A 24,167-nucleotide genomic window follows, 5' to 3' on the forward strand; every position below is an offset into this window, starting at 1 on the left:
GACCCTCAGAGGGAACCGGGGCTCCTGGGGGCTCCTCTTCTCCAAAGGAAGGGCCTTTGCAGGACAATATGGGGACTTTCCCGTCCCTCTGACGCTTCCTAAACTCTATTTTAGCGCTTTATTCACTCTGCTCTCCCCCCAGTGGTGGTTTTTAAAATGTTATTCGGGGAAGAAACGTCGTCACAATAACAGGGAAAAGCCCTGAGTGTGGCCCAGGCCTTTGAGGTTCTAGTGAAACGCGAGACTATAACCTTCGGGGGAGGGAGGGCAGGTCATTGTGGTGTTGGCTGAGCGTGGGAGGGCTCCCCGTCCATAAGTCTGTAAACTGTAAGTTCTCCTCGGACCCGGATCCTTAGAAAAGGCCACGGATCATCCCAGCTGCCCACGGTGTGAGGCCATGTGGGGTGAACGGGGACTTTCTTACTTGAGTGTTTTTAAAGCCGGTGGATGGATTTGCTTCCTGAAAAGCAAGACGTGGTCAACCGGTTAGAAGCCTAGAAAGAAGGCTTTTACCTGGAATTGGGACTGTCCGCCTGACCTGCTGAGGACAGGGGTTAGGGGGACACTAGACCCCAAAGAGCACACGCTGCAGGGAGCTCTGAGCCCCTGAGCACAGAGACACAGGAAAGGCGGCGCCTGCAGGTGGAAGTCCCAGCACTGACCAGCTGGGGTCCTGGCAGTGAGATTGGGGTAACGGGCCTCGGAATCACCCTCAGACCCAATGGTTCCGACTGCAGGGAGGGGTGACGCCGTGGTTTCAGAGGTTTTCAATGTTTCTCTTTCTGGAAAGAGCTCCCCCTCCTGTTTTGTGGTGTTTCTCCGGAAGCTTAGAGGACGTTCTCTCCCGCCCTCAGCGGGTCCTGGGTGGGGTTTGGGGGGGCAGCTGACTCCCTCAGGCCGGGAGGCCCCGCCCCCACGTGTCCCAGGGCTGAGGCCTCCCTGGAGCCCTTTTCCTTCCTGAGGGTGGGGGCTGCCCCCCCAGCCACTCACCGCCCACCCCCAGGCCCAGGGACACACGCGGGGCCCCGCAAAGCCACGTGGTGACAGGAGGTCCTGAGCCGCATCTCATTTGTTTGTTTGTTCTGTTACAAAGGGTTCAGCTCCGCTCCAACCGCCGCTGCTGCCGCCTGGGCCCCCGCCCCCGTCCCTGGCCCCGCGGGGCCTCCCGCCCGCACCTTCACTGCTGCGTCCGTGGCCCCCCAGCGCCCTCCTCCCCTCCCCCCGCCCCCACCTTCACTGCTGCGTCCGTGGCCCCCAGCGCCCTCCTCCCCTCCCTCCCGCCCCCACCTTCACTGCTGCGTCCGTGGCCCCCCAGCGCCCTCCTCCCCTCCCCCCCACCCCCACCTTCACTGCTGCGTCCGTGGCCCCCAGCGCCCTCCTCCCCTCCCTCCCGCCCCCACCTTCACTGCTGCGTCCGTGGCCCCCCAGCGCCCTCCTCCCCTCCCTCCCGCCCCCACCTTCACTGCTGCGTCCTGGCCCCCCAGCGCCCTCCTCCCCTCCCTCCTGTCGCCCAGGAGTCCGCCGCCGCCTCTGCCGTTGCTGCAGCGCCTCCAGCGCGGGCCCCGCTTCCACGGGGGACACAGCGGCTCTGAAGCCGCCGCCCGCACCCCCTCCGCCGGCCCCACCGGTGTGTGCGACCGCTGCCGAGGCTGCGCCCCTGTTTCTGCCGCCACCATCGCCGCAGCCGCAGCCCCCGCCGTCGTATCCCCAACCTGGACGGTCGCCGCGGCCTCGGCGGCCTGTGCGTGGGGGAAGAAGACCAAGAGCCCGGGCCCGCCCTCCGCGCCCTGTGCGCCCCGGAGTCCAGGATCGGCGACAGCCTCCGGGGCGCGGGGCCATCCGCCCGGGAGCGAGGCCGGCCGGTCCCTCCGGGAGCTGCGGAGACGCCCACTCCGGCGCCCCAGCCTCCTGAGCGGGCCCCACCTGCGCGGCGCCGGCGGAGGCGGGGAGAGGCGGTGCGGCCGGCGGCGGAGGGACCGCGAGCGCCTGGGAAAGCGCGTCCGCAAGAAGCAGGCCTGGGAGATGCGGGGCAGGGCCCCGCGACGTGAGCAGCCGCCCCGCCAGCGGCCGTCGCACTGCGCCCAGAAGCCCCACCGGGGCCCCGGGTCCAGCAGCGCTCCAAGCGCCAGCACCGCCCGAGCTGCCACGTGCGCTCACAGGACGGCGCCGCGCACAAGCCCCGCAGCTGCTCCCGCTGCGGCGACAGCTCCTCCCGGCCCGGCCCCTCCACAGTCACGTCGGACAAGCGCCCTCAGCACAACGGCCCTTCCAGGGTGACACACGGGGGGCAGCTTGTGCGACGGAGGATCGACGGAGGGCGCACGCGGTGCGGCGTGAAGAGAAGGTGCCATGTCACGTATGTGCCAGGATGCTGAGCTCGGCTTACGTTGGGGACCCCAGGGCGGCGCACAGCGGGGCCCGCACCAAGGCCGTGAGCCCCGCAGCACGGGCGCCGCTGAGGGCTGTCCGCTGGCGGCGGCGGCAGCGGCATCAGGGGCAGCCCCTCCCCCAGCTGTGGGCTCCCTCTCTGGGCGGAGGGGGCGCCTGTGAGCTCTCAGCCACTGCCCCCCAGCCTGGGTGAGCTCCCAGTTGGTGAGGGGAGAGCGGAGAATGGAGGAAAGTCCCCTGGCATCCGTTCCCCCTCCTCTCTTCCCATCAACTCACTGCTCCCCCCCCCCCCCCCGCCCCCAGGAGCCTCCTGAGGGGAAGGAGGAAGAGAGTTTTCCTCAGGGGAACTCCCTAGGTTTACCCATTCCTTTCTCCCGCTCCTCCGCGCCCTATCAGACCTCACCCCACACACCCGTCCCCTCGGTTGGGTTCAAGCCCCCTGGACAGTGGGCAGGGATGGCGGAGGACAGGAGTGGCCACTTCCTTCACCCCTCTCCTCTCTGCACCCCCTGCCCCGCCCTCCAGGGATCTGTGAGCCTCCTCCCTGGAGGGTCCTTCTGCTCTCCTTCCAGTCCCCCCTCCCGTCTGCTGCCCCTCCCTGGGGCATTGGTGCTTTTCTTTCCAGGGGGAGGGACGACAGAAAGGAGGGGAATCAGGATTCTGTCGCAGAGAGGGGGAAAGGTGAGGTGTGAGAAGGGGCAGAAGCAGGGAAGGCAAAGGTGTGTACCTCCATGAGGCGGGGCTGTGGGGTCAGGCCCTAAGCATACTCCTCCTCAGACTCTGTCAGGGAAAACCAGTCAAGGGGAGCAAAAGGAGCCACGTGGGCCAGAGGCAGGACAAGAAATGGAACTTGGGGAGGCCAGGGTACACGGGGGATCCAGGGGCTAGAGGTGCTGCCTGGGGGTGGAGGAGCAGCTGCAGGGTCTCCCCCTTTCCTCTCCCCCCCCCCCAGCTCCAGCCCTGGCCTTTCTATCCCTCTCCCCCAAGACAGAAGCTGTGGCCCTGGCCATGTCGTCGTGTTCCTGGGTCCCCTGCATGTTCCCTACCCTGCACCCCCTCCTCTTGGCGTGGATCCCATTACAGTAACTTTTAAATAAAAACTTGAAAAAAACAAAAAAACAAAGGCGTTCAGCTCACTCTCATCAGTGTCACTGACATCGTCCTCATGTGCTCCTTTCCCCGTGGCTCCTCCCCTCACAGGCGTGGACGTGCGGCTCCCTCACAGGCTGGGGGGGGCGGGGGCGCTCAGCCAGGGAAGGGCAGGTGTGGGCCCTCCACGTGGACACCGCAGCTGGCCTGTCCCACGGGGACAGGGGTGGCCAGAGGCCTCCAGTCCTCTCTGCGTGGGTGACTCTCCATTCCTGCTCCCTCCTGGCTGCCCAGGTGGGGTGGGAACCCTGCAGCTCAGAGCAGGGCTGGGGGCGGGCGGGAGGGGGGGCAGAGCAGAGGCCACCGGGAGGCAGGGTGGATGGGCCCTGGGGCAGCCCCTGGGGTGAGGCTCAGCCCTGTCTTTGGCTCTCTTGGTGAGGAATGCCCGCCCCCTGCCCCTCAACCCTCCTTCCCCCCCCCCCCCCCGCCCACCACACAGTCCCCTGGAGCCGGGGGCACCTCCTGGGGTCCCTGAAACAAGGGGTTCTGCCACCCAGCCCAGCGCTGCAGGCTAAGGAGGAAGGACGGGGCAGGCCTGCCTGAGGACAAGGCCTGGAGGGGCCGGCAGGATGTGCCCAGAGAAAAGGCTGGGGAGGGAGGGACACCAGTCCCAGGAGCTGCCCCGCTGTGGCCTGGAGGGGGAGGACCTGGAGCCTCCTGCTTCCTTGGGGGCGGCCTGGAACCCCAGGACACTCCACCCTCTGTGGCCCCTGGAGCCCACCCTCTGTGCCCCTGGAGCCCACCCTCTGTGCCCCTGGAACCCACCCTCTGTGCCCCTGGATCCCACCCTCTGTGCCCCTGGAACCCACCCTCTGGGGACCCTGGAGCCCACCCTCTGTGCCCCTGGAGCCCACCCTCTGTGCCCCTGGAGCCCACCCTCTGGGGCCCCTGGAGCCCACCCTCTGTGGCCCCTGGAGCCCTCCCTCTGTGGCCCCTGGAGCCCACCTTCTGTGCCCCTGGAGCCCACCCTCTGTGCCCCTGGAGTTCACCCTCTGTGCCCCTGGAGCCCTCCCTCTGTGCCCCTGGAGTTCACCCTCTGTGCCCCTGGAGCCCACCCTCTGTGCCCCTGGAGCCCACCCTCTGTGCCCCTGGAGCCCACCCCCTGTGCCCCTGGAGCCCACCCTCTGTGCCCCTGGAGCCCACCCTCTGTGGCCCCTGGAGCCCACCCTCTGTGCCCCTGGAGCCCACCCCCTGTGCCCCTGGAGCCCACCCTTTGTGCACCTGGAGCCCTCCCCCTGTGCACCTGGAGCCCACCAAGTGACTGGGATATGGTGCTTTGGGGTGACCCTGGGATAGAGTCAAGGCCAGGATGAGGGGCAGGGGAGGTGCGACTAAGGTGCTTGTGCTGTAGCTGGGGGTCAACTCTCCCTCATACCCTTGCCTCCACCCCCCCCCCACACTCACACTCACACTCACACACACACACTCACTCCCACTCGGGCCAGAAAGAGGAGGGCCAGGATCACAGTCGGACCAGGCACCTCCCCCTCCACAAACAGGTTTTGGAGGGACCCCTTCCCACAGGCTGGTGGGGGCTACAGGGTGGGGGTTGGGCCTCCACGTCAGATTCCAAGGGTCCATGGGGAGAGCCCCACCCACCTCTACAAGCTGCTGCCTCTGGGAGCCATGGGCTGTCAGACTGGGGAGGGGACCAGAGGTGAGAAGAGAGGTGAGGCGCAAGGCCAGGAAAAGGAGACAGAATTTGTCACATGACCCCCGGCAGCACAGGGGGGTGGGAGCAAATAGGACAAAAAGAACCCTCTGGGTCACATGGAAAACTCAGAAAGTCACTCCCTGGATGCGGCCCAGGTTCCTCAGCTGTCACAGGAGCAGGCCCCACAGCCTGGCCCACCCCAGCCGCAGGGGCAGGGACGGACAAAGGAGACAGGAAGGCGCTTTTGGACACGTGGGAGCACCGGGAGGTGGTGGCAGGAGGGGTCCCAGCACCCCGGGGGGCCTGTGAGTCCCATGGGGCTGCGTGAAGGGTGGCGCAGAGGACGGCCCCTAGCCTGCCCCTCCCCTGCCAGCCTGGTGAGTGGAATGGGAACACAATGGCTGGGGGTTAGGAGAGGGGGAGCGAGTACTCCCTGACTGTGCACGAGAGTGTGTGTGAGTGTGTGTGTGTGTGCGTGTGAGTGTGTGTGTGTGTGAGTGTGAGTGTGTGTGTGTGTGTGAGTGTGTGTGTGAGTGTGTGTGTGAGTGTGAGTGTGTGTGTGTGTGTGAGTGTGTGTGTGTGTGAGTGTGTGTGTGTGTGTGTGAGTGTGTGTGTGTGTGAGTGTGTGTGTGTGAGTGTGTGTGTGTGTGTGAGTGTGTGTGTGTGAGTGTGTGTGTGTGAGTGTGTGTGTGAGTGTGTGTGAGTGTGTGTGTGTGAGTGTGTGTGTGAGTGTGTGTGAGTGTGTGTGTGTGAGTGTGTGTGTGTGAGTGTGTGTGTGTGTGTGTGAGTGTGTGTGTGAGTGTGTGTGTGAGTGTGTGTGTGAGTGTGTGTGAGTGTGTGTGTGTGTGAGTGTGTGTGTGAGTGTGTGTGTGAGAGTGTGTGTGAGTGTGTGTGTGTGTGAGTGTGTGTGTGTGAGTGTGTGTGTGAGTGTGTGTGTGAGAGTGTGTGTGTGTGAGTGTGTGTGTGTGTGTGAGTGTGTGTGTGTGTGAGTGTGTGTGTGTGAGTGTGTGTGTGAGTGTGTGTGTGAGTGTGTGTGTGAGTGTGTGTGTGTGTGAGTGTGTGTGTGTGAGTGTGTGTGAGTGTGTGTGAGTGTGTGTGAGTGTGTGTGTGTGAGTGTGTGTGTGTGTGTGTGTGTGAGTGTGTGTGTGAGTGTGTGTGTGAGTGTGTGTGTGAGTGTGTGTGTGTGAGTGTGTGTGTGTGTGTGAGTGTGTGTGTGTGAGTGTGTGTGTGAGTGTGTGTGTGAGTGTGTGTGTGAGTGTGTGTGTGAGTGTGTGTGTGTGTGAGTGTGTGTGTGAGTGTGTGTGTGAGAGTGTGTGTGAGTGTGTGTGTGTGTGAGTGTGTGTGTGTGTGTGTGTGTGTGAGTGTGTGTGTGAGAGTGTGTGTGTGAGTGTGAGTGTGTGTGTGTGTGAGTGTGTGTGTGTGTGAGTGTGTGTGTGTGAGTGTTTGTGTGAGTGTGTGTGAGTGTGTGTGTGTGAGTGTGTGTGTGTGTGAGTGTGTGTGAGAGTGTGTGTGTGTGTGAGTGTGTGTGAGAGTGTGTGTGCTTCAGTGTGAGAGAGAGAGAGAGAGAGAGAGAGAGAGAGAGAGAGAGAGAGCGCCACGCAGAGCTCGCACCACTGCCAGCCTCTCCCAGCCCATTCGGACTGGTGTCAGGGGTGGGACAGACAGGAGCTGGTGACCCAGATGGGGGGGTGGCAGGAGGGGGAGTGTGCCAGCCTCATGCAGGGCTTGGTGGGTTTGCTGGAGGCCTGGGCTGAGGGCCAGCCTTGCCTTCACGGCTGGCTGTTAAAGCTGTGCTCCACGCCCCTCATGGGGGCTCCAGCTTGCCCATCACTGAGGGAGGTGGGGGGGTGTCCCCCTCAGGGGCTTCCAGAGTACCCAAGGCCCACAGCCCCATGGGTGAAGGATGGGCGGGAACCAGTAACTGCAGCCCCAGCCGCTGTGACAGTGGGTAGAGTGTCAGCCTGGGAACGCAGGGTCCAAGGTTCAGTGTGGTCCAGGGCACGTACCTCGGTTCAGGCTGCATCTCTGGCCCTGGGCGGGTTGTGCAGGAGGCAACCAATGGACCTTTCTTTCTCACGTTGGTATTTCCTCTCTCTGTCCCCACTCCTTCTCCTCTCCTCAGCATCAATGGACACTGTCCCCGGGTGAGCATTGACCACAACCACAAAGGAGGTGCCTCCCAAATGCCTGATGACTGTGTCTCCCTCAAGCGTTTGTACACAAACTATGGTTCAGCCAGACGCCCTCCGTTGCATAATTCCGTAATTTATGTTTGGAAAGTGAAACTGAATTTCTCAATCAATGCTAACTGCTATTATTACTATTTTTAGAGCACATGAGTGGATAAAAAAGCTGTGGTGCATTTACATGATGGAATACTACTCGGTCATAGAAAAGAAGGAACTCTTACCCTTTGCAACAGCATGGGTGGGTCTGGGAGCACTATGCTAAGTGACCTAACCCAGTCAGAGAAAGACAAGCACCCTGTGGTTTCAACCATAGGGGAACCCAGTGAACAAAATACACCAAGAAACAAAATAGGAACAAGCCCATAGATTGAGAACAGACTGACAGCCCTGACCGATGTGGCTCAGTGGATAGAGCTTCGGCCTTCGGACTGAAGGGTCCCGGTTCCATTCCGGTCAAGGGCATGTACCTTGGTTGCAGGCACAACCCCAGTGGGGGGCGTACAGGAGGCAGCTGATTGATGTTTCTAACTCTCTATCCTTCTCCCTTCCTCTCTGTAAAAAAAAAATCAATAAAATATATTTTTTTAAAAAAGAGAACAGAATAACAGCTGACGGGAGGCTTGGAGGGGGTGGAGGTGGGTGGAAAGGTGAAGGGATTAAGCAAAGACCACCAGACAGAACCAAAACCTCATGGACACAGACAACGGTGTGGTGATCGCTAGAGAGGAGGGAGACGGGAGGAAGAAGAGGGTGCAGCGGGGACAAATGGTGTCAGAAGGGGACTTGATTGGGGTGAGCACAATGCAGTGTGCAGACCAGTGATCAAACACTGACTCAGGCCTCCCCTTGGGGACCTTCCGAATCCCTGACTGCTGTGTCTGCAGCTGGCATCTGAGTGTGTCTCCTCGCAGCACGATGCTGGCGCTGGTCCCCACGCCCCCTCCCTCCTGTGCTCCCCTCCGGGGGACTCTCCTGCTCTGGCAGAGTTGGGGTGAGGCCACCTCCATCAGGGTCCTCACTTCCTGTGGCACTGAGTTTTAATGTCTTGATTCCCTGTTGAGAATAAGAATCTGCATGTGAATTAGTTTTTTTTCCAAATTCTTGCCCTGAAGGGTTGATGGGTTAAATGGAGGAGAAGATTCCTAAAATGTAGGGAGGCAACCTGAGAAGCTTCCAGAATCTGCCTGGGGAGCCTGTTTCTGGAGGGGCAGGAGAGGCTGTGAGCAGCGGGTGTGGTGGGGCCTGTGCCCACTCGGTGCCCGTTGCATCCTGGGTGTGACGTGGTCTCTCCTCGGCTGAGTCATGTTGTTGCTCCTCTGACCTTGTCCCCCAGGGGAGCCCTGTCCCACCAGGACCTGTGCTCACAGGGCCTCACACCCCCAGGCCTGGTCCCCTGTCCTAATGCAGCGCATCTCCAGGACCCTGGACAGCGAGTGCTTTGGGGGGCCCTCAAGTCAGCCTGGGTCCTGCCCTCAGCCCCCACCTTCAGGTGTTTGTTATTTCTTTGCTTTTGTGGCTATTATACAGGTTATTCTGTGTGTGAATGTTGGTCTCATTCTCTGGGTGTCCCTGTCTGACTCAGGGTACATGTTCCCCGTCATTGTCCCACAGGCCCAGGTCCCTGCACACAGGAGCCCGCGGTGAGGAGAGATGGATTTCCGGTTCCTGCTGCTCTTGCCTCCTTCCCCAGCCTCATGTTCTTGCCCTGAACTCTCGGGGAACCAGGTTGTGGAGTTAGCACAGAGGAGGGTCCCCCATTCCTCCTCTGAGATCAGGTCCTGCTGGGATTGTGCTCTGCCCGCTGCCCTCTCTCCAGCCTCCGGTGGCCCCCAGGATGTGGGGAGGGGAGGCAGCTGCAGGTTTAGGGACGCAGCGCTGTGGGAAGGGCAGGTGCAGTGATGTCCCCGGGAGGCACCCGGAGCTGCAGCTCCCCCAGGACAGCTGAGCTGGGACCACAGCCATGAGGACACTGTGTCCAGCACAGAGAGGGGCTCCCCCTGCAGGAGCCGGGGCTGGTTGAGTGACAGGTGTGAGCGCTGGGGTTGCCTCTGGGGCCTCACTGAGGGGGAATGGGAGACCCGCTGGCCCATGGGCAGGTGTGTGGGGCACAGAGTGTGTAAGAGCCAGGGAACAGGGAGGGGTGAGGGTAAGAGAGGGAAGGGTTATGGGGCCACCACTGGAAGGGGACCCAGGTGTGGGCTGTGGGACAGGGCAGGCGGCTGTTTGATGGGGTGGTTGGTGTTGGGCTCCCTTGGAGGTGACCTTGAGGAGAGATTGGAAGGTCATGGCTCAGGAGGCCCTCTGGAGGGAGGTCTGCCCAGGGGGAACCTGCAGTGCGCATGCCCCGGGGCAGGAGGGGTCTGGTCTCTGGGAAGAGCCAGGAGGCGGGTGTGGGTGCAGCAGAGAGAGATGGAGCTGAGACAGAGCCTGGGGGACCACATGGCGGGAGGGGGTTGGGAGGGCGGGGGCTGTGCTGAGGGAGGTGGGGTCCCAGGACAGTTTGGAGCAGGAGAGGGACGTGGGGTGACGCCCCCTTGAAAGGGTTGCTGTGGCTGTTGTGTTGGGGACAGACCTGGGGGCGAGGGAGGCAGCAGCGGGGGAGCGGGAGGACCTGCGGGGTGCAGGCAGGAGATCCCTCCGCGGGGTGAGCTGTGGGAATAGTGGGCCGGGTGGGATTCTGGAACCTTCTGAGGAGGACTTGACAGCACTCCTCTGGGTCCATTTGGGGTCTGGGAGAGAGCGGGCACCGTCATCAGAAATGTGATTGGATGGAAGGAGGAGGATAGAGTTGCCCTCAGCTGAGATGGGGAGCCCAGGGAGCATCATATATGGGGGGGGGGGACATCACAGAGGTTGGTTGTAAGAGATGTTGGGGGGAGCTGTCTGCTGGGAACAAGGAGCCGGGGGACTGGCAGGTGGACAGGAGCTGGAGGACGAAGGGGTGTCGCTGGAGAAAAAGCCTTGGGCGGCGACACACAGAAAGGCCATCTCGGGCCTTAAACAGGGACGCGGCCCCCAGGGAGCGAGGCTGCAGGAGACCAGGGGGAGGGACCCACCAGGACCCCGTGTGAGCGCCCCATCCCACCCGCACCCGCGCCCCCTCTGCAGTCCTGTCCCCGCGTCCCGAGTCCCCGCTTTCCGGGGCGCAGGAGGCCCTGGTCACTCGCTGAGTCTCCGGGATCCGGGCCGAGGGGGGCGTCGGGGTCCCCAGCGAGGCTGGTGCCGAGGCCGCGGGTCTGGGGTCACAGGTTGAGCAGCAGGAACCCGAGCAGGACGCCCCGGGGCCGCACGCACCTCCCCTGCGGGGCTGGAGACCCTGGTCTGGTGCCCAGTTCCCTGAGACGGGGCCTGGGAGGGGCTGGGGGTGTGAGGAGCCCACCAGGGGTGCTGGGGCTCAGCCAGATGGGGAGCCGCGGAGGTCAGCGACAGAGCTCCCGCTGGAACGGGCCTCACACCCACAGTGAAAGGTTTTGTGGGTTTTTCCTCAGAAAGGAATGAGGGGCCCCTCTGGTCAATGATGGATGTGAGGCTGGGAGTGGCCTGTGTTGTCTCTGACCCGGGTTGGTGTCAGGGGGGAACTCGGGGAGCGGGTCCGGGTCAGCGTGTCTCTAACCGGCTCCCAGGAAGGCACAGCTGTGCTCCCTGTTGGGGACCATAGACCCCACTTCTCCAGCCTCCCACACAGCCGTGCGAACGCCATGAGCTCTGACAGGATTGGGGAGCCACAGGTCAGGCTGAGGCCACACAGCCAGGCGGAGCCCAGCCCAGCCCAGGTCGGGCCCACAGGGACCCCTGCCTGCTGTGGGCAGAGGGGCCACTGCCCACTCCCCCCAGGGGTGTGCCGCGCCAGCACGGCCAAGGGTGAGCCTGAGAGGGGGCGGTGAAGGATGGAGAAAAGACAGACAGGAGAAGAAAGCTGGGTCTCGGTGGGACGCTGTCCTCGCTGATGGAGAGCCAGGGACAGCGCCAAGGATTACAAGCCTTGTCTTTATTTCACAGCCGATGCCACGGGGCAAAGGAAGGGCGTGGTCAAGAGGTTCAACATTCTCATGGGTTTCGATCCGACTCAACTACATGCACCTGAACTCTATCAAGCCCACATCACTCAGGAACGTGGGGTCACGTGTTTAGACCACAGGTTCAAGCTGACAGCTACAGACACTGTTCCTGCCACTCCCCCGCTGCCCAGTGCTCTCCACCAGCCCAGCCCCTCCAGGTCACCTCCTCTGAGTCAGAGCCTGGCATGTAGTTGCCTAAGGGGGGAGCCTCAATTCGGGTGCAGATGCAGGAATGTTGGGGGGACGTGGGGTTCCCTCTTGTATGGAGGGAAGTGGTCCCTGCCTCCCACCAGACTCTGCACGCGTGGATTCTCCTCGTGTGGGAAGAGCGAGCAGGGGCTGGGCTGAGGGGTGGGAAGAAGGGCCGTTTCCAGTTCTGGGGGCCAAGAGCTGGGGCTGGACCTTCTGAGTGCGGGGCGGGCGCTCAGGTTGGACTGGGGAACCAGTGACGGATGAGTGACAGGCGGGAGGGGGCGCCTCTCACTGAGAGTCTGTGCGATGGGAGGGGTGTCCCTCCGCGCACCCAGGTCTCTGCTTCTCCGCCCCCATCTGTGTTCCTCCCATTCAGCTCCGTTCCCACGGGACCCCCTGGAGGGAGCATCGCCCCCAGGGCAGGGCTCTGTCCCACAGGACCCCCCTCCGTCCTCACCCAGGGCTCAGGCTCCCATCCCCATGGGACCTGCCCCGCTGACCGGTGCGACCACACAGTGAGGGCTCCCACCAAGGTCATGATCTGCTGCATGAACGCATGGCCCTCAGGGAAGGGCGGGCTCACTCTCACCGTTTATCACAGGGACCCAGTGAGCAGCCCGGTGAGGGGACGGGGCGAGGTGGGGAAGGTGCCCAGTGCAGGGGCCTCTGTCACGGGGAGTTGGCATGTGTCCCCCACCCCCATCCCCTCCAGCATGTGGGTGTGGCCACTGCTGCAGCAGCTCTCTGAGCCCCATGGTTAAGGGCTTTCTATAAAAGCTTCACTAGGTGGACACCATTGACTGGATCATGGGCCATTGGTGATGGAACTTGAACTCTAGCTCCTGTCCCCCCTGGTTGGGCCCTGAGGCTGAGAGTTCCAGCCTGTGATCAGCTTGGTCTTTCTGGGGACCAGCCCCCACCCTGAGGCCTCCAGATCCTCAGCCAAGAGCCACCTCATCAGCGTCCCACAGGCACCTGTCACTCAGGAGAAGCCCAGGGTTTCAGGAGCTCAGGGCTAGGAGCCAGGGGAAAAGGCCAGACCCTGTCTCTTACCTCAGGGCAGAAATCAGGAGAGGAGGGTGGTCCCAGGAGAGGACATGGAACTGGGGTGGTCGTCCCATGGGGAGGACAAGCGCTGCCCCACCTGTACCTGAGCTGCTTCTGCTGGCTCTGCTGAGCTGGGGGTGAGGGAGGACTGTGCTGGGGAGTGTCCCAGGGTGGGGTTCCCACCAATGCTGGCCTTCCTGCACCTCTCTGTGTCCTAGAGTCCCGATAGTGAGGGACCCGAGCCTGGGGTTCCCTTTGGGATCTGAGCCAAGCCTGGGGGGACGGGGCCAGTGAGCTGCTCAGCCACGTGCGTGGGGTCTGCTCCTTCCTCAGCCTGAGGGAGGTGTAGGCTTAGGTGTGTATGCAATTGGACAATGGATGAAATTTATGAGCAGACATTGGGTTATAACTTCAAAATTCTGGCATAAAGTAAGATCTGTTCACACACACACACACACACACACACACACACGCACACGCACACACACCCAGAGATACTTACTGAGAATCTTAGTCTGTGGTGTAATGGCATCTATACTAATAAAGAGGTAAGATGGTAATTAGACCAGACACCTTCCAGATGTTCTTCTGGACAAAGCCATGGTGGCGGGGGCCAAGGTAGAGGCGGTTAGGGAGATCAGGCCAGCAATGTAGAGCAGTTAGGCTTGACCAGTCCAGCAGGGGAGGGCATTTAGGGGCAATCAGGCCATCAGGGGAGGGCAGTTGGGGGTGACCAGGCCGGCATGTGAGAGCAGCTGGGGGCAATCAGGCCGGCAGGCAGAGGTAGTTTGGGGTGATCAGGCAGGCAGGCAGAGGTGTTTTGGGGCAGTCAGGCAGGCAGGCTGGAGAGCAGTTAGGAGTATCAAGCAGGCAGGCAGAGAAGTTAGGGGTGATCAGGCAGGCAGGCAGGTGAGTGGTTAGGAGCCAGAAGTCCCGGATTGTGAGAGGGATGTCTCCCAAGGGGTCCCAGATAAGAGAGGGTGCAGGCTAGGCTGAGCCCCCTCCCCACCTCACCCCGTTACCCCCGTGCACGAATTTCATACACCGGGCCTCTAGTTATGATATGAGGACCATGTGTGCTCCTTCCTGAAACCCTTGTCTCCGTCTGCCTGGGAGTTTGGGGCTCTTCTCTGTGTGTTCCCTGGAGTGTGAGTGTGAACGTTGCTTTGTGTACATGAGGCAACAAAGGGAGAGAAATCCCTAGAGGGACTATGTCCACTGGGCAGGGCTCAGAAGCGGTTTGATGGGCGCAACGTGCCGGCTCTGTCCTTCCCATTTGACATTTGAATGTTCTATCCTCTCATCCCAGGTCGCCACATCAACCCAACAAGGAACCCAGTCCCGTCTCTCATCCCCGTGGCTGCTGCTCCTCCTGTGAACTCTGGGTGAGAGCTCACATGTCCCAGCCGTGTGAGCACAGTGAGCATGGAGAGCACATGGTGTGCACCCCCCTGACCTCTGTTCCGCATTCACGTCCCCGTTCCTCTCTCCCAGGAGGAGGCAGAGGCGCAGAGTGGGAAGCTACATCCCCAGGCGGCACCAAGCTCACTCCTGAGGGACCCTGACACCAGGTCGGAGCTGTGAGGTCAGAGGCCAGAGGCCAGAGCTCCCACCCCCTGCGCTTGGCTCCTCCCCATGGTCCTGTCACCATCCCGAGTCACAGATGAGGGAACGGGGTCCTGAGAACTCAATGTCCGGGTCCCGATGCCCTGAGCCAGCGAGTGGGGAGGGGAGAGGGGAGCAGATCTGGAGGTGCAGGAGCTGAGGGTTATGGGGCTCACTGGCCTCTTCCCGTGGGGCCTGCACAGAGTTTCATAAGCTGCACCCACTGCTCCTGAGGGAAAGGGCGTTCGCTGACTCTGGGATTTTTTAAAGATTTTTATTGATTTCATAAAGGAAGGGAGAGGGAGTGATAGAAACATTAATGATGAGAATCATTGATCGCTGCCTCCTAAATGCCCCCCTACTGGGGATCAAGCCCACAACCGGGGCATGTGCCCTTGCCTGGCATCGGGACCCCTCAGTCCGCAGGCTGACACTACCCACCGAGGCAAACCGGCCTGGGTTCTACAATTTTTTAAAATATTGGACTCTCCCTGCTTGTACTCGGTTATGGTGTCAGGGTCTCTAGGGGCAGGAAGACCGTGCCTCTGACTGACGTCACTCACTGAGCCGCCCATGGCCCCTGTGGGCTGTGCCTGAGGGACCCTTGCTGTTCACTCATAGAAGCTTCCAGAGCTGTGAGGGCCGCCTCGCACGTTCAGGGCAAAGTGGAGCTCAGAGCACCAGCCTGAGGCTCCTTTAGGGAGAAGTGGGCAGAGCGCTCCCCCTGCAGGAGGAGGGGCAGGCCCAGTCCCAGGCCCAGGCCTGGCGCTCAGGTCTCAGCCCAGGGAGGAGTCTGGAGCAGGGCGGCTCAGTGTTGGGGATCCCCTTCTCCCTGGGGTTCCCTTCTCCATCTCACATCCATGCTGAGTCCTCCTTCCTGGATACTCATGACGCATGACGCAGCCTCACTGCTCACTCCCATTGGGTGTCTGCTCCCAGGTTATAACATCTCCAGGAGCCCCCGGGACTCAGATGGTCCCCGGACACAGAGGATGCAGGTCCTGAGGCCCCCCACCCTCCTCCTGCTGCTCTCGGGGGCGCTGGTCCTGACCCCCAGCTGGGCCGGTGAGTGCGGGGTCTGAGGGGGCGGCTGTGCGGGGAGGAGCGAGGGGAACCGGCGGGGGCGCGGGGCCGGGAAGGCGCGTGTCCAGCCCCGGCTCTGCCCTCCGTCCGCCCCCCAGGCCCCCACTCCCTGAGGTATTTCCTCACCGCCTGGTCCCGGCCCGGCCGCGGGGAGCCCCGCTTCCTCTCTGTCGGCTACGTGGACGACACGCAGTTCGTGGGGTTCGACAGCGACAAGGGGATTCCGAGGATGGAGCCGTGGGTGGAGCCTGAGGACCCGGGGTATTGGGACCGTTACACGCAGAAAATGAAGGAAACCGCACAGACTTTCCGAGTGTTTCTGCAGACCCTGCGCGGCTACTACAACCAGAGCGAGGACGGTGAGCCGCGCGCCGGGCCCGTCACGACCCCCCTCCCCACGGACGGGCCGGGGTCGCCCCGAGGATCCGGGTTCCAGAGTCACCCCGGGGCTGGGGGACCCGCCCGGCCCCCACCCGGGAGGAGCCCGCGGGGACTTTGACCCGATTTCACTTTCAGTTTTGATTCAGGCCCCGCGGGGCTGGCGGGGCGGGGCTGACCTCGGGGCGGGGCTGACCTCGCGGCGGGGCTGACCTCGCGGCGGGGCTGACCTCGCGGCGGGGCTAACCTCGGGGCGGGACTGACCTCGCGGCGGGGATGACCATGGGGTGGGACTGACCTCGGGGCGGGGTCAGGGTCTCACACCATCCAAGTCAAGGTTGGCTGCGACATGGGACCCGACGGGCGCCTCCTCCGCGGGTACAGTCAGGACGCCTACGACGGCACCGACTACATCGCCCTGAACGAGGACCTGACCTCCTGGACCGCGGCCGACACAGCGGCTCAGATCACAAAGCGCAAGTGGGAGGCGGAGGGTGAGGCAGAGAGAAAGAAGAGCTGCTTGGAGGGCGAGTGTGTGGAGTCACTGCGCATGTACCTGGAAAAAGGGAAGGAGACCCTGCAGCGCGCAGGTACCAGTGGCCCTGGGGCCGCCCCCTCTCCCCGGGGCTGGGGTCCTACAAGGAGACAGGACAGGGGGTCAGTGTCACACACCCCTCCTTGGGTCAGGGAGGGAGTCCCCTGGATGTCCAGGTCAGGTACCAGAGGGACTCCCCCTTCTCTCAGGGACAGTTAGGGGTGCAGGCTCTCCTGGGGTCCAGGGAGACCCCCTGAAATAACCCATCAGCGGTTCCCATGGGCCCTGCAGGGGCTCTGGGACCCACGGGGACCTTCTCTCTCAGGCCTTGTGCGCTGCCCACACCCCTGTATCTGAGGCCTGACCCCAGCTTTTCTGAATCACGTGGCCTCCACCCAGGTCAGGACCACAAATCCCTTTTCTCCCCTCAGACCTGCCTCCTGCCCTGGGCTGTGTCTCTTTGATTCTAGAACTTTCTAAAGACTAGGAGGGCCTTCCAGGTGCCTCTGCCCAGGCTGGTGTGGGGGCTGTGTGCTCCCTCCCCCACCCAGGTGTCTGTCCACTCTCAGGATGGTCACATGGGCGCTGCTGGAGTGTCCCAGGGCGGATGCAAAGGTCCTGCATTTTCTCCCCTCCCCTCAGACCCCCCAAAGACACACGTGACCCACCACCCCGTGTCTGCCCGTGAGGTCACCCTGAGGTGCTGGGCGCTGGGCTTCTATCCTGCGGACATCAGCCTGAGCTGGCAGCGTGACGGGGAGGACCAGACCCAGGACATGGAGCTGGTGGAGACCAGGCCTGCGGGGGACGGCACCTTCCAGAAGTGGGCGGCCGTGGGGGTGCCCCCCGGAGAGGAGCAGAGATACACGTGCCATGTGCAGCACGAGGGGCTGCCCGAGCCCCTGGCCCTGAGATGGGGTGAGGAGGGCCGTGGGCACAGAGCCTCTTCTCAGGGCAGGAGGGCCCTGGGGGACCTCGGTGGGGTCGGGGCTGAGGCCTGGGGTCAGGGCCCTCATCCTGCCTTCCCTTCTCCCCCCAGAGCCGCCTTCTCACACCTTCGTCATCTTCATCATCCTGGGCATCGCTGGGGGCCTGGTTCTGCTGGGAGCTGTGGCTGGAGCTGTGATGTGGAGGAGGAGGCGCTCAGGTGGGCAGGGGTGGGGTCTGAGTGTGCACTCTAGGCAGTGACAGCGCCCAGGCCTCTGATGTGTCTCTCTTGGCTTCTAAAGGTGAGACCCTGCCGTGGGAGTGGAATCTTGGGTGGTGGGGAGTCTGTGGGACACTGTGAGCATGAAGTGAACTTTGAGAATGTCACCAATTACAGCCAATGACCTGAATCTGCTCATGATTGTCCGCAGCGTGAGGCGGCTGCCCTGTGGGGACTGAGTGATGGAAGATGTGTTCACACTCCCACTTCCTGACTCAAGAACCTCTGATGGGGGGGCTGGCCCCGCCCTGCTCCCCACACTTTCTGGTCCAGCAGAGGCGGACTGGGCCCTCACTATCGCTGTCTTACCTCCCTCATGCTCTGAGCTGCAAGCTGTTCCTTCCTCATTGAAATGAGGTTCTGGGGGTGACTTTGTTCATTTCTTGCCATGAAGGGTGGGTGGGTAAATTAAAGGAGAAGATGCTACATTTTGAGGGAAATAAATATAAACACCAAGAACTTTCCAGAGCTCATGTGTTTGCTGTGCTGAGCTGTCCCAGGTGTGTACAGGGGAGGTGGTGAGGACCGAGTGTGGTCGGGGCCTGTGCCCAGGGCGTGCTCATTGCATCGTGGGCTTTGACGTGGTCACTCCTCGGCTGGGTCACCTCTCTGCTCCTCTGACCTTGTCCCTCAGTAGAACCTTGTCCCACCAGGACCTGTGGTCAGTGGAACTCAGACAGCACTGCGGCCTTGTCACGTGTCCTAATGCAGCGCATATTCAGGACCCCGGACAGCGAGGGCTTCCTGGGACGGGTCAGCTTTCTGAGTGTTTGTTGTTTCTTTGATTTTGTAGATATTATGCCTGTTAGTGCTTTCATGTATGAGTTATGGTCTCATTCTCTGGGTGTCCCCGTCTGACAGCAACAGGGTACATGTTCCCCGTCCGTGTCCCGCAGGCCCAGGGTCCCCGCACACAGGACTGTGGTGTGGAGAGATGGCTTTTCAGGCTCCTCCTGCTCTGCCTCCTTCTAGGGCCTGAACGTTCCCACCCTCTGATCAGCTTGGTCTTTCTGGGGACCAGCCCCCAACCTGATGCTCTCCAGGCCCCTCAGCTAAGAGCCATCTCATCAGCATCCCAAAGACACTTGTCACTCAGGAGGTGCCCAGGGTGTTAGGAGCTCAGTGCCAGGAGTCAGATGCAAAGACCAGATATTTCTCTCATCCCACAGTCTCTGCCCACAGATCCATTAATAGCAAACATGTCCCAGTAGTTAAGGACGCTGGCACCTTACTAGAGTCCCACTCACTCATGAACAAGAGTCCAGCCCATCCTCCTGTTGAGGATGGTTACATGGTCCACACATTGATGAAAATAACCCAACAGTTTTAGTCAGAGGGGAAACTCAAGTTCAGCCACCATGTGATATTGGTGCCCACCTCCCAGGAGAGCAAAAATGAAAGAGTCAGACAAAGTCAATTGTTAGCAGGAATTTGGACTCACTGTTTCTCTCCTATGTTCCAGGTTGGGGAGTAAGTTGTTTCAAATACTGTGAAAATGCTCCGGCAGCACTCCCCACCTCCAGCATTTGGCAGGACTCACCACACCCAATGCCCCGGCAATTCCACTCCTGGTTATATCCCCAAAGACACTCATACATATGTGTGCCAGAACATATGGAGAACTTACTCATAGCGGCACAGTTTGCAAAATCTGCGTATAAGACAAATGCACGTGAGCAGTAGCGGAGGAGTGTGGTGTGTTCATAGGACAGAACCCTGTAGCCCTGAGAGTGGATACGCTACAACCACAAGAGCCAGTGGGACGAGGATGGACATGATGTGGAGAGAGAGCAGGTGCAGAGAGGAGGCCCCTATGACATCCCTTCCCTCAAAAGCTGACGGGACTCATCTGTAGGATAGAAATCTAGGGAGGGGTGAGTCGGATGGGGCCAGTGTGTGACCAAATAAAACTGAAGAGGGTCCGCTGAGGACTGGAATGTTCTGTGAGTGTTGTTGATCCCAGCCCTCACCCTGTGCAACTTCGCTGTATACATAGGATTTGTCCACGTTTCTCTGGGCATGTGATCCTTCATCTATGATTAGAATTTTATCTTTGTAATTTCACCCAATTTCCTATTTGTTCTGGTTCTTTCTCAATTTTAGATTCTGAGGGTATCTCTCTCTCTGTCCTAATTATTACTTTCCCTAAATCCTTTCTGCATGTCAAGAATAATTCTTTCCAGGGTAAAACCTCAAAAAAGAAGCAGATGCTGAAGTGGAGGAAGAGGAGGAAGAAGGAGAAGAAAGGGGAAGAGAATGCGGAGGAGGGGGAGAGCTAGTGGTTATACAGTGAGTCACCAAAGAGCAGGACTCTGTGTGGCTAAGGAAGCACATCATGGTCTCCTGTGGCGTCGTGTGGACATTAGGGACTCCCAGGACTCTGAGCAGGGTTAGCACAACTCACAGGGGACAGTCTCCAGGCTTACCATCCCTGGGGCCCCCGTAGGAAGAACCGTGGTGTTTCCATCAGGGGAGAGACCAGCTTCCTGACCCAGTGGAGATGCTCAGCCTGCACCATCCTGGTGTCAGCCTGAAGTTGGGGGCAGGGGAGCCCTGAGGACGGTGCCCACGTTGGAATGGGGTGTGACTGTACAATGAATGGAGGGGGAGGGATGTGCCGCAGCCGTGGGTTTCTGTTCACCCCAGAGAACAGCTGTGAGTCGGAACTCAGACCCATCCACAAGGAACACAGTCACCTTTTCCTGCCCATTGTTCAGCTGCTCCTCAGGACCATCTGGTAAAATGCCAAATTACCAATAATCCCACAGCGGCTGGTGGAGATTTGATTGGGGGGTAAGTTGCTCCCTTCACAGACGTCCCTGACTCTCCATGCACAGAGTCAACCTTCCTTCCTGTGTCAGGTTTTAGCTGTAAGGAACCTGGTCCCAGCATACATCCATCCATCCATCCACCCATCCATCCATTCATTAATCCATTCATTCATTTATACATACATACATACATACATTAATTCATTCATTCATCCATCCATCCTTCCATCCATTCATTCATCCATTCATTTATCCATCCATCCATTCACTCATCCACCCATCCATCCATCTATTCATCCAGCCATCCATTCATCCAGCCATCCATTCACCCAGCCATCCATTCACCCAGCCATCCATTCATCCATCCATCCATCCATCCATTCATGAATCCATTCATTCATACATCCATTCATTCGTCCATCCATTCATTCGTCCATCCATTCATTCGTCCATCCATTTATCCATCCATCCATTCACTCAGCCATCCATTCATTCATTCATCCATCCATCCATCCATCCATCCATTCATTCATCCATCCATTCATGAATCCATTCATTCATACATCCATTCATTCGTCCATCCATTCATTCGTCCATCCATTCATTCGTCCATCCATTCATCCATCCATCCATTCACCCAGACATCCATTCATTCATCCATCCATCTTTCCATTCATTCATTCATCCATCCTTCCATTCATTCATCCATCCATTCATTCATCCATCCATCCGTCATTCATCCATCCATTCATTCATCCATCCATCCATTCATTCATCCATCCATCCATTCATTCATCCATCCATTCATCCATCCATCCATCCATTCATTCGTCCATCCATCCAGCCATCCAGCCATCCAGCCATCCAGCCATCCAGCCATCCATCCATCCATTCACTCATCACTAATATGTAGTGAGGCCTCTGCTCCAGGCTTCCTGTCCGCCTGCTGCTTGTGTAATGGAGACAGAACACCCGCTTTCCAGCCTGGCCCTGTGGCTCAGGGTGAGGGTGGCCCAGGCCCCAGGAGGCCCCAGGTTCTATTCCCTATTAGGGCACCTGCCCTGGTGTCTGACTGGATCCTCAGCAGGGGGCCTGCAGGGGGCAACCGATCCTTGTTTCCACCTGCCTCTCCCTCTCCCGTCCTCTCGCTCTAAACGTCTTTAAAGCAAATAAACAAATGAAAACCCCGCTCTCCTGGTGCGCACAGTGGGACAGGAAGGACCCAGGTGCCTGGGTTGCAGACTCCTCCCCGCGTGCAAGGCAGCCAATGGGCGTGTCTCTCAACATGGGTGCTCCCTCCCTCTCTCCCTCTCCTCCTCCCTCCCTTGTGCTCTCTCTAAAAGAGAGAAAAATCACTGGAAAAATATCACCCAGTAAGAATTAACCTCTCCTATCTCTCCTGCTCTCTCTCCCCTCCCCCACCTCTTCATACATAAAAGTTTATGTGTGTGTGTGTGTCATCTCATGTGAGTCTCACTTACTTGCATGTTGGATGTGCTCACACTTTAGCGCCAATAAAGACAGGACAGAGCAGGGCGGGCTGCAGCCACCCCGCTCGCTCCTCGCTGTCCAACCTCCCGCGGGGGCACCCCCCACCCCGAGGACCGGCCGCTGCAGACTCCGGGGTCGAGGGGCGGGGCTGCCTCGTGGGCGCCGGAAGCCCGGGGCCCAGGAAGGGGCTGCGGAACCGGGGTCCCCTGCCGTCGCCTCAGCCCCGCCCCAACTCGACCCCGACCCCGACCCCCACCCTGACTCAGGCTCATCACTGCCAGGACCGCCCCGTCATCTGAGGGCTCTGCTGAGGCTCAGGAGCTGCAGCGCTGGCGTAGGACGCTCACCGGGGCGGGGGGGGGGGGGGGAAGCACCTCTGGCCCCGTCAGTCCGAAGGGCTTTGGCCCAGGAGCCGAGGAGGGACTGGCAGGTCCAGGAGGGACAGTCGGGCGACCGGGGACCCGCCAAGGAGGCTGCGCGTCTCTCAGCCACTCTGCGGGTGACTGCTGGGCTGGTCCCTCGCGCCCCCCCCTCCGGGAAGGCCTCCTGGTCGCCCTGCGCCCCGCGGGGCCTCCTCGCGTCCGGGGCGCCGTGTCCCCAGAGGCGGGGGGTCTGGGAAGCTGCGTGCGCGGGGCCGTCTCCACGGACGCTCAGGGGACGGGCCTGCGCGGTGTGATCGCGAGTCCCAGAGACGCAGTCAGGGGACTGAGAGCAGGACCCCTCCATGTGGGGGGGGGCTGTCTCCCACAAACACAGTCACCTGCTCAGCAAGTCGCCCCGCTCTCGGGCGCTGCCCTCGCTCCCAGCCTCCCCGCTGGAGGCCTGTCGGAGGGGGCGAGGCTGGAGACACCCCTGCCCACCCCTCCCCGCTCCGCCCCGTCCCCTGGGAACCCGCCCCTGGCCCCTCAACAAGGCCGTCCGCTCTGGCTCCCGGGGGAGCACCCCTCTTTCTGACAGAGAGGGGGGGGCTGCATCAGGCTGAGCACAGTGTTCAGTTAGCAAAGGAGCCGCACGTACCAACCGTCCTGATGGCAGAGGGGAGCCTAGGGCCTCCCTCCCAGCCCGGAGCGCGTGGGTCCTGCGAAATGGGGGCGTGTGGAGTGAGCCCCCTGGTGCGCACCCTCCGGAGGAAGGCATTTCAATTGTGGGGACAGACAGGCACCTGAGAGAGAAACAACAAACCCCCACTTTACAGCCTTGGGGCTGGGCCGGGGGCGTGGCCTTTGGGGTCCACGTGCACGTGCTGCCCCCTGGGGGAGCCCAGAGGTGCGGGCGCAGGAGCCGCGTCCCTCCCGCGGGGGCGTCCGCACAGGAGACTCGCAACAGGACCGCGATTCAGGGGCCGCTTTACAGGCCCAGGAGCTCGGGGTGCGCCCCCCTCAGCTGACGGGCTCCGCGCACTCCAGCTGCCCAGCAGGCGAGGAGCCGCAGGAGGCAGAGGGGGGAGGGCTCAGAGGCCCCACGGCCCCGGGGTGTCATGGCCACGGGGCCCAAAGCCCCCTCCGCTCCCGCGCAGCCTCCCTGGGGGAGAAGGAAACCAGGTGTGGGGACCGGAACCCCAAAGGGAAGAGGAGCCCCCTGCGCTGCCCGCAGGCCAGAGCTGAGGCCCCGCAGCAGCACCCACCCCGCAGGGCCCCGCCCCTCACTCCTGGGAGGGCCCCCCGCGGGTCGGGGTCCAGGAGGGAGCCGCCCCAGCACCAGGCCGGGCTCCTGGGCGGCGGGTCCCGCTCCGGAGCCTGAAGGGGCGACAGCGCCACCCCCTCTGCTGCGCTCAGCTCAGCGGGTCTGAGGGCCGCCCCCTCCTGGGACCGTCCTCAGGGCGAGGCCTTTGGGGGGACGCCGGGCTGGGCCGCGGGCGCCACGGAGGGAACCCGGGCCGCGGGCCATCCACAGACGGAGCCTGACCGTGAGGGCTCGGCGGACGGGCCGCTCTGCGCGGGGGAGGCGGCGGGGAAGCCGGACGATCGGCGGGAGACCCGCACAGGCCCAGCCAGGAGCGCGCAGCGCCGAGGGGAGGGGAGGGGGTGCTGGGGGCGGACGCACCCAGACAGGAGCGAGCTGAGCCCAGGAGCCAGGTGCCCGCCCTGGGCCGCCCCGGCAGCTGCAGAGGAGGCTCCGGGGCGCCGTCCCCCCGCCGGGCCTCCCCTGGAGCTCAAGGCCAAGGCCCCCCTGCAGCTGAGCGGCTAGCGACCGCGGGCGGCTGCGGCCAAGCGGGCCCGGCCACAGGGAGTCCCGGCCCCTGAGGCCCCTGCGGACCCTCGAGCGGCGGCGGTACTCGGGCGCGTGAGGCCTCGGGGCTGCGTGGGGGGCAGAGGGCCGCCGCCCGTCAGGAGGGGTTCCCGGTGGAGGCACCCCGAGAACAGGCTGCTTCTGTGGCCTCCGGGCCGGAAGGTGACTCAGGGACCCCTCCGCGCCCCGCT

At 61.7% G+C, this 24,167-nt stretch overlaps 2 protein-coding genes across 3 annotated transcripts in view; both read left to right on the forward strand.

Annotated features, from left to right (window-relative positions):
- Nucleotides 1-24,167, forward strand: part of LOC308234891 (patr class I histocompatibility antigen, A-126 alpha chain-like) — a gene marked incomplete at both ends in the record, with an annotated part of 64,968 nt that overhangs the window by 39,191 nt on the left and 1,610 nt on the right. The window lies entirely within an intron of this gene.
- LOC308234878 (saoe class I histocompatibility antigen, A alpha chain-like) lies at nt 15,072-17,950 on the forward strand. 2 transcript variants are annotated; one of them, XM_080643295.1, is made up of 6 exons: nt 15,072-15,347; nt 15,464-15,724; nt 16,058-16,333; nt 16,921-17,196; nt 17,318-17,507; nt 17,637-17,922. In XM_080643295.1, the coding sequence occupies exons 1-5, from the start codon at nt 15,143-15,145 to the stop codon at nt 17,464-17,466; spliced, it is 1,167 nt and encodes a 388-aa protein (XP_080499421.1). In that variant the 5' UTR covers nt 15,072-15,142; the 3' UTR covers nt 17,467-17,507; nt 17,637-17,922. The 2 variants fall into 2 exon arrangements, with proteins under 2 accessions (XP_080499421.1, XP_080499422.1); XM_080643296.1 differs by having other exon boundaries at nt 15,206-15,347; nt 17,318-17,425; nt 17,637-17,950.

Source organism: Plecotus auritus (assembly GCF_963455305.1).
Source record: "Plecotus auritus genome assembly, chromosome: 10".
NCBI lineage: Eukaryota > Metazoa > Chordata > Mammalia > Chiroptera > Vespertilionidae > Plecotus > Plecotus auritus.

Coding starts and splice junctions, on each gene's coding strand:
- LOC308234878 (XM_080643295.1), top strand. CDS start 15,143: ATGCTGAGTCCTCCTTCCTGGATACTCATGACGCATGACGCAGCCTCA. Junction 16,334..16,920: donor GGAGACCCTGCAGCGCGCAG/GTACCAGTGGCC, acceptor CCCTCCCCTCAG/ACCCCCCAAAGACACACGTG. Junction 17,197..17,317: donor GCCCCTGGCCCTGAGATGGG/GTGAGGAGGGCC, acceptor TTCTCCCCCCAG/AGCCGCCTTCTCACACCTTC.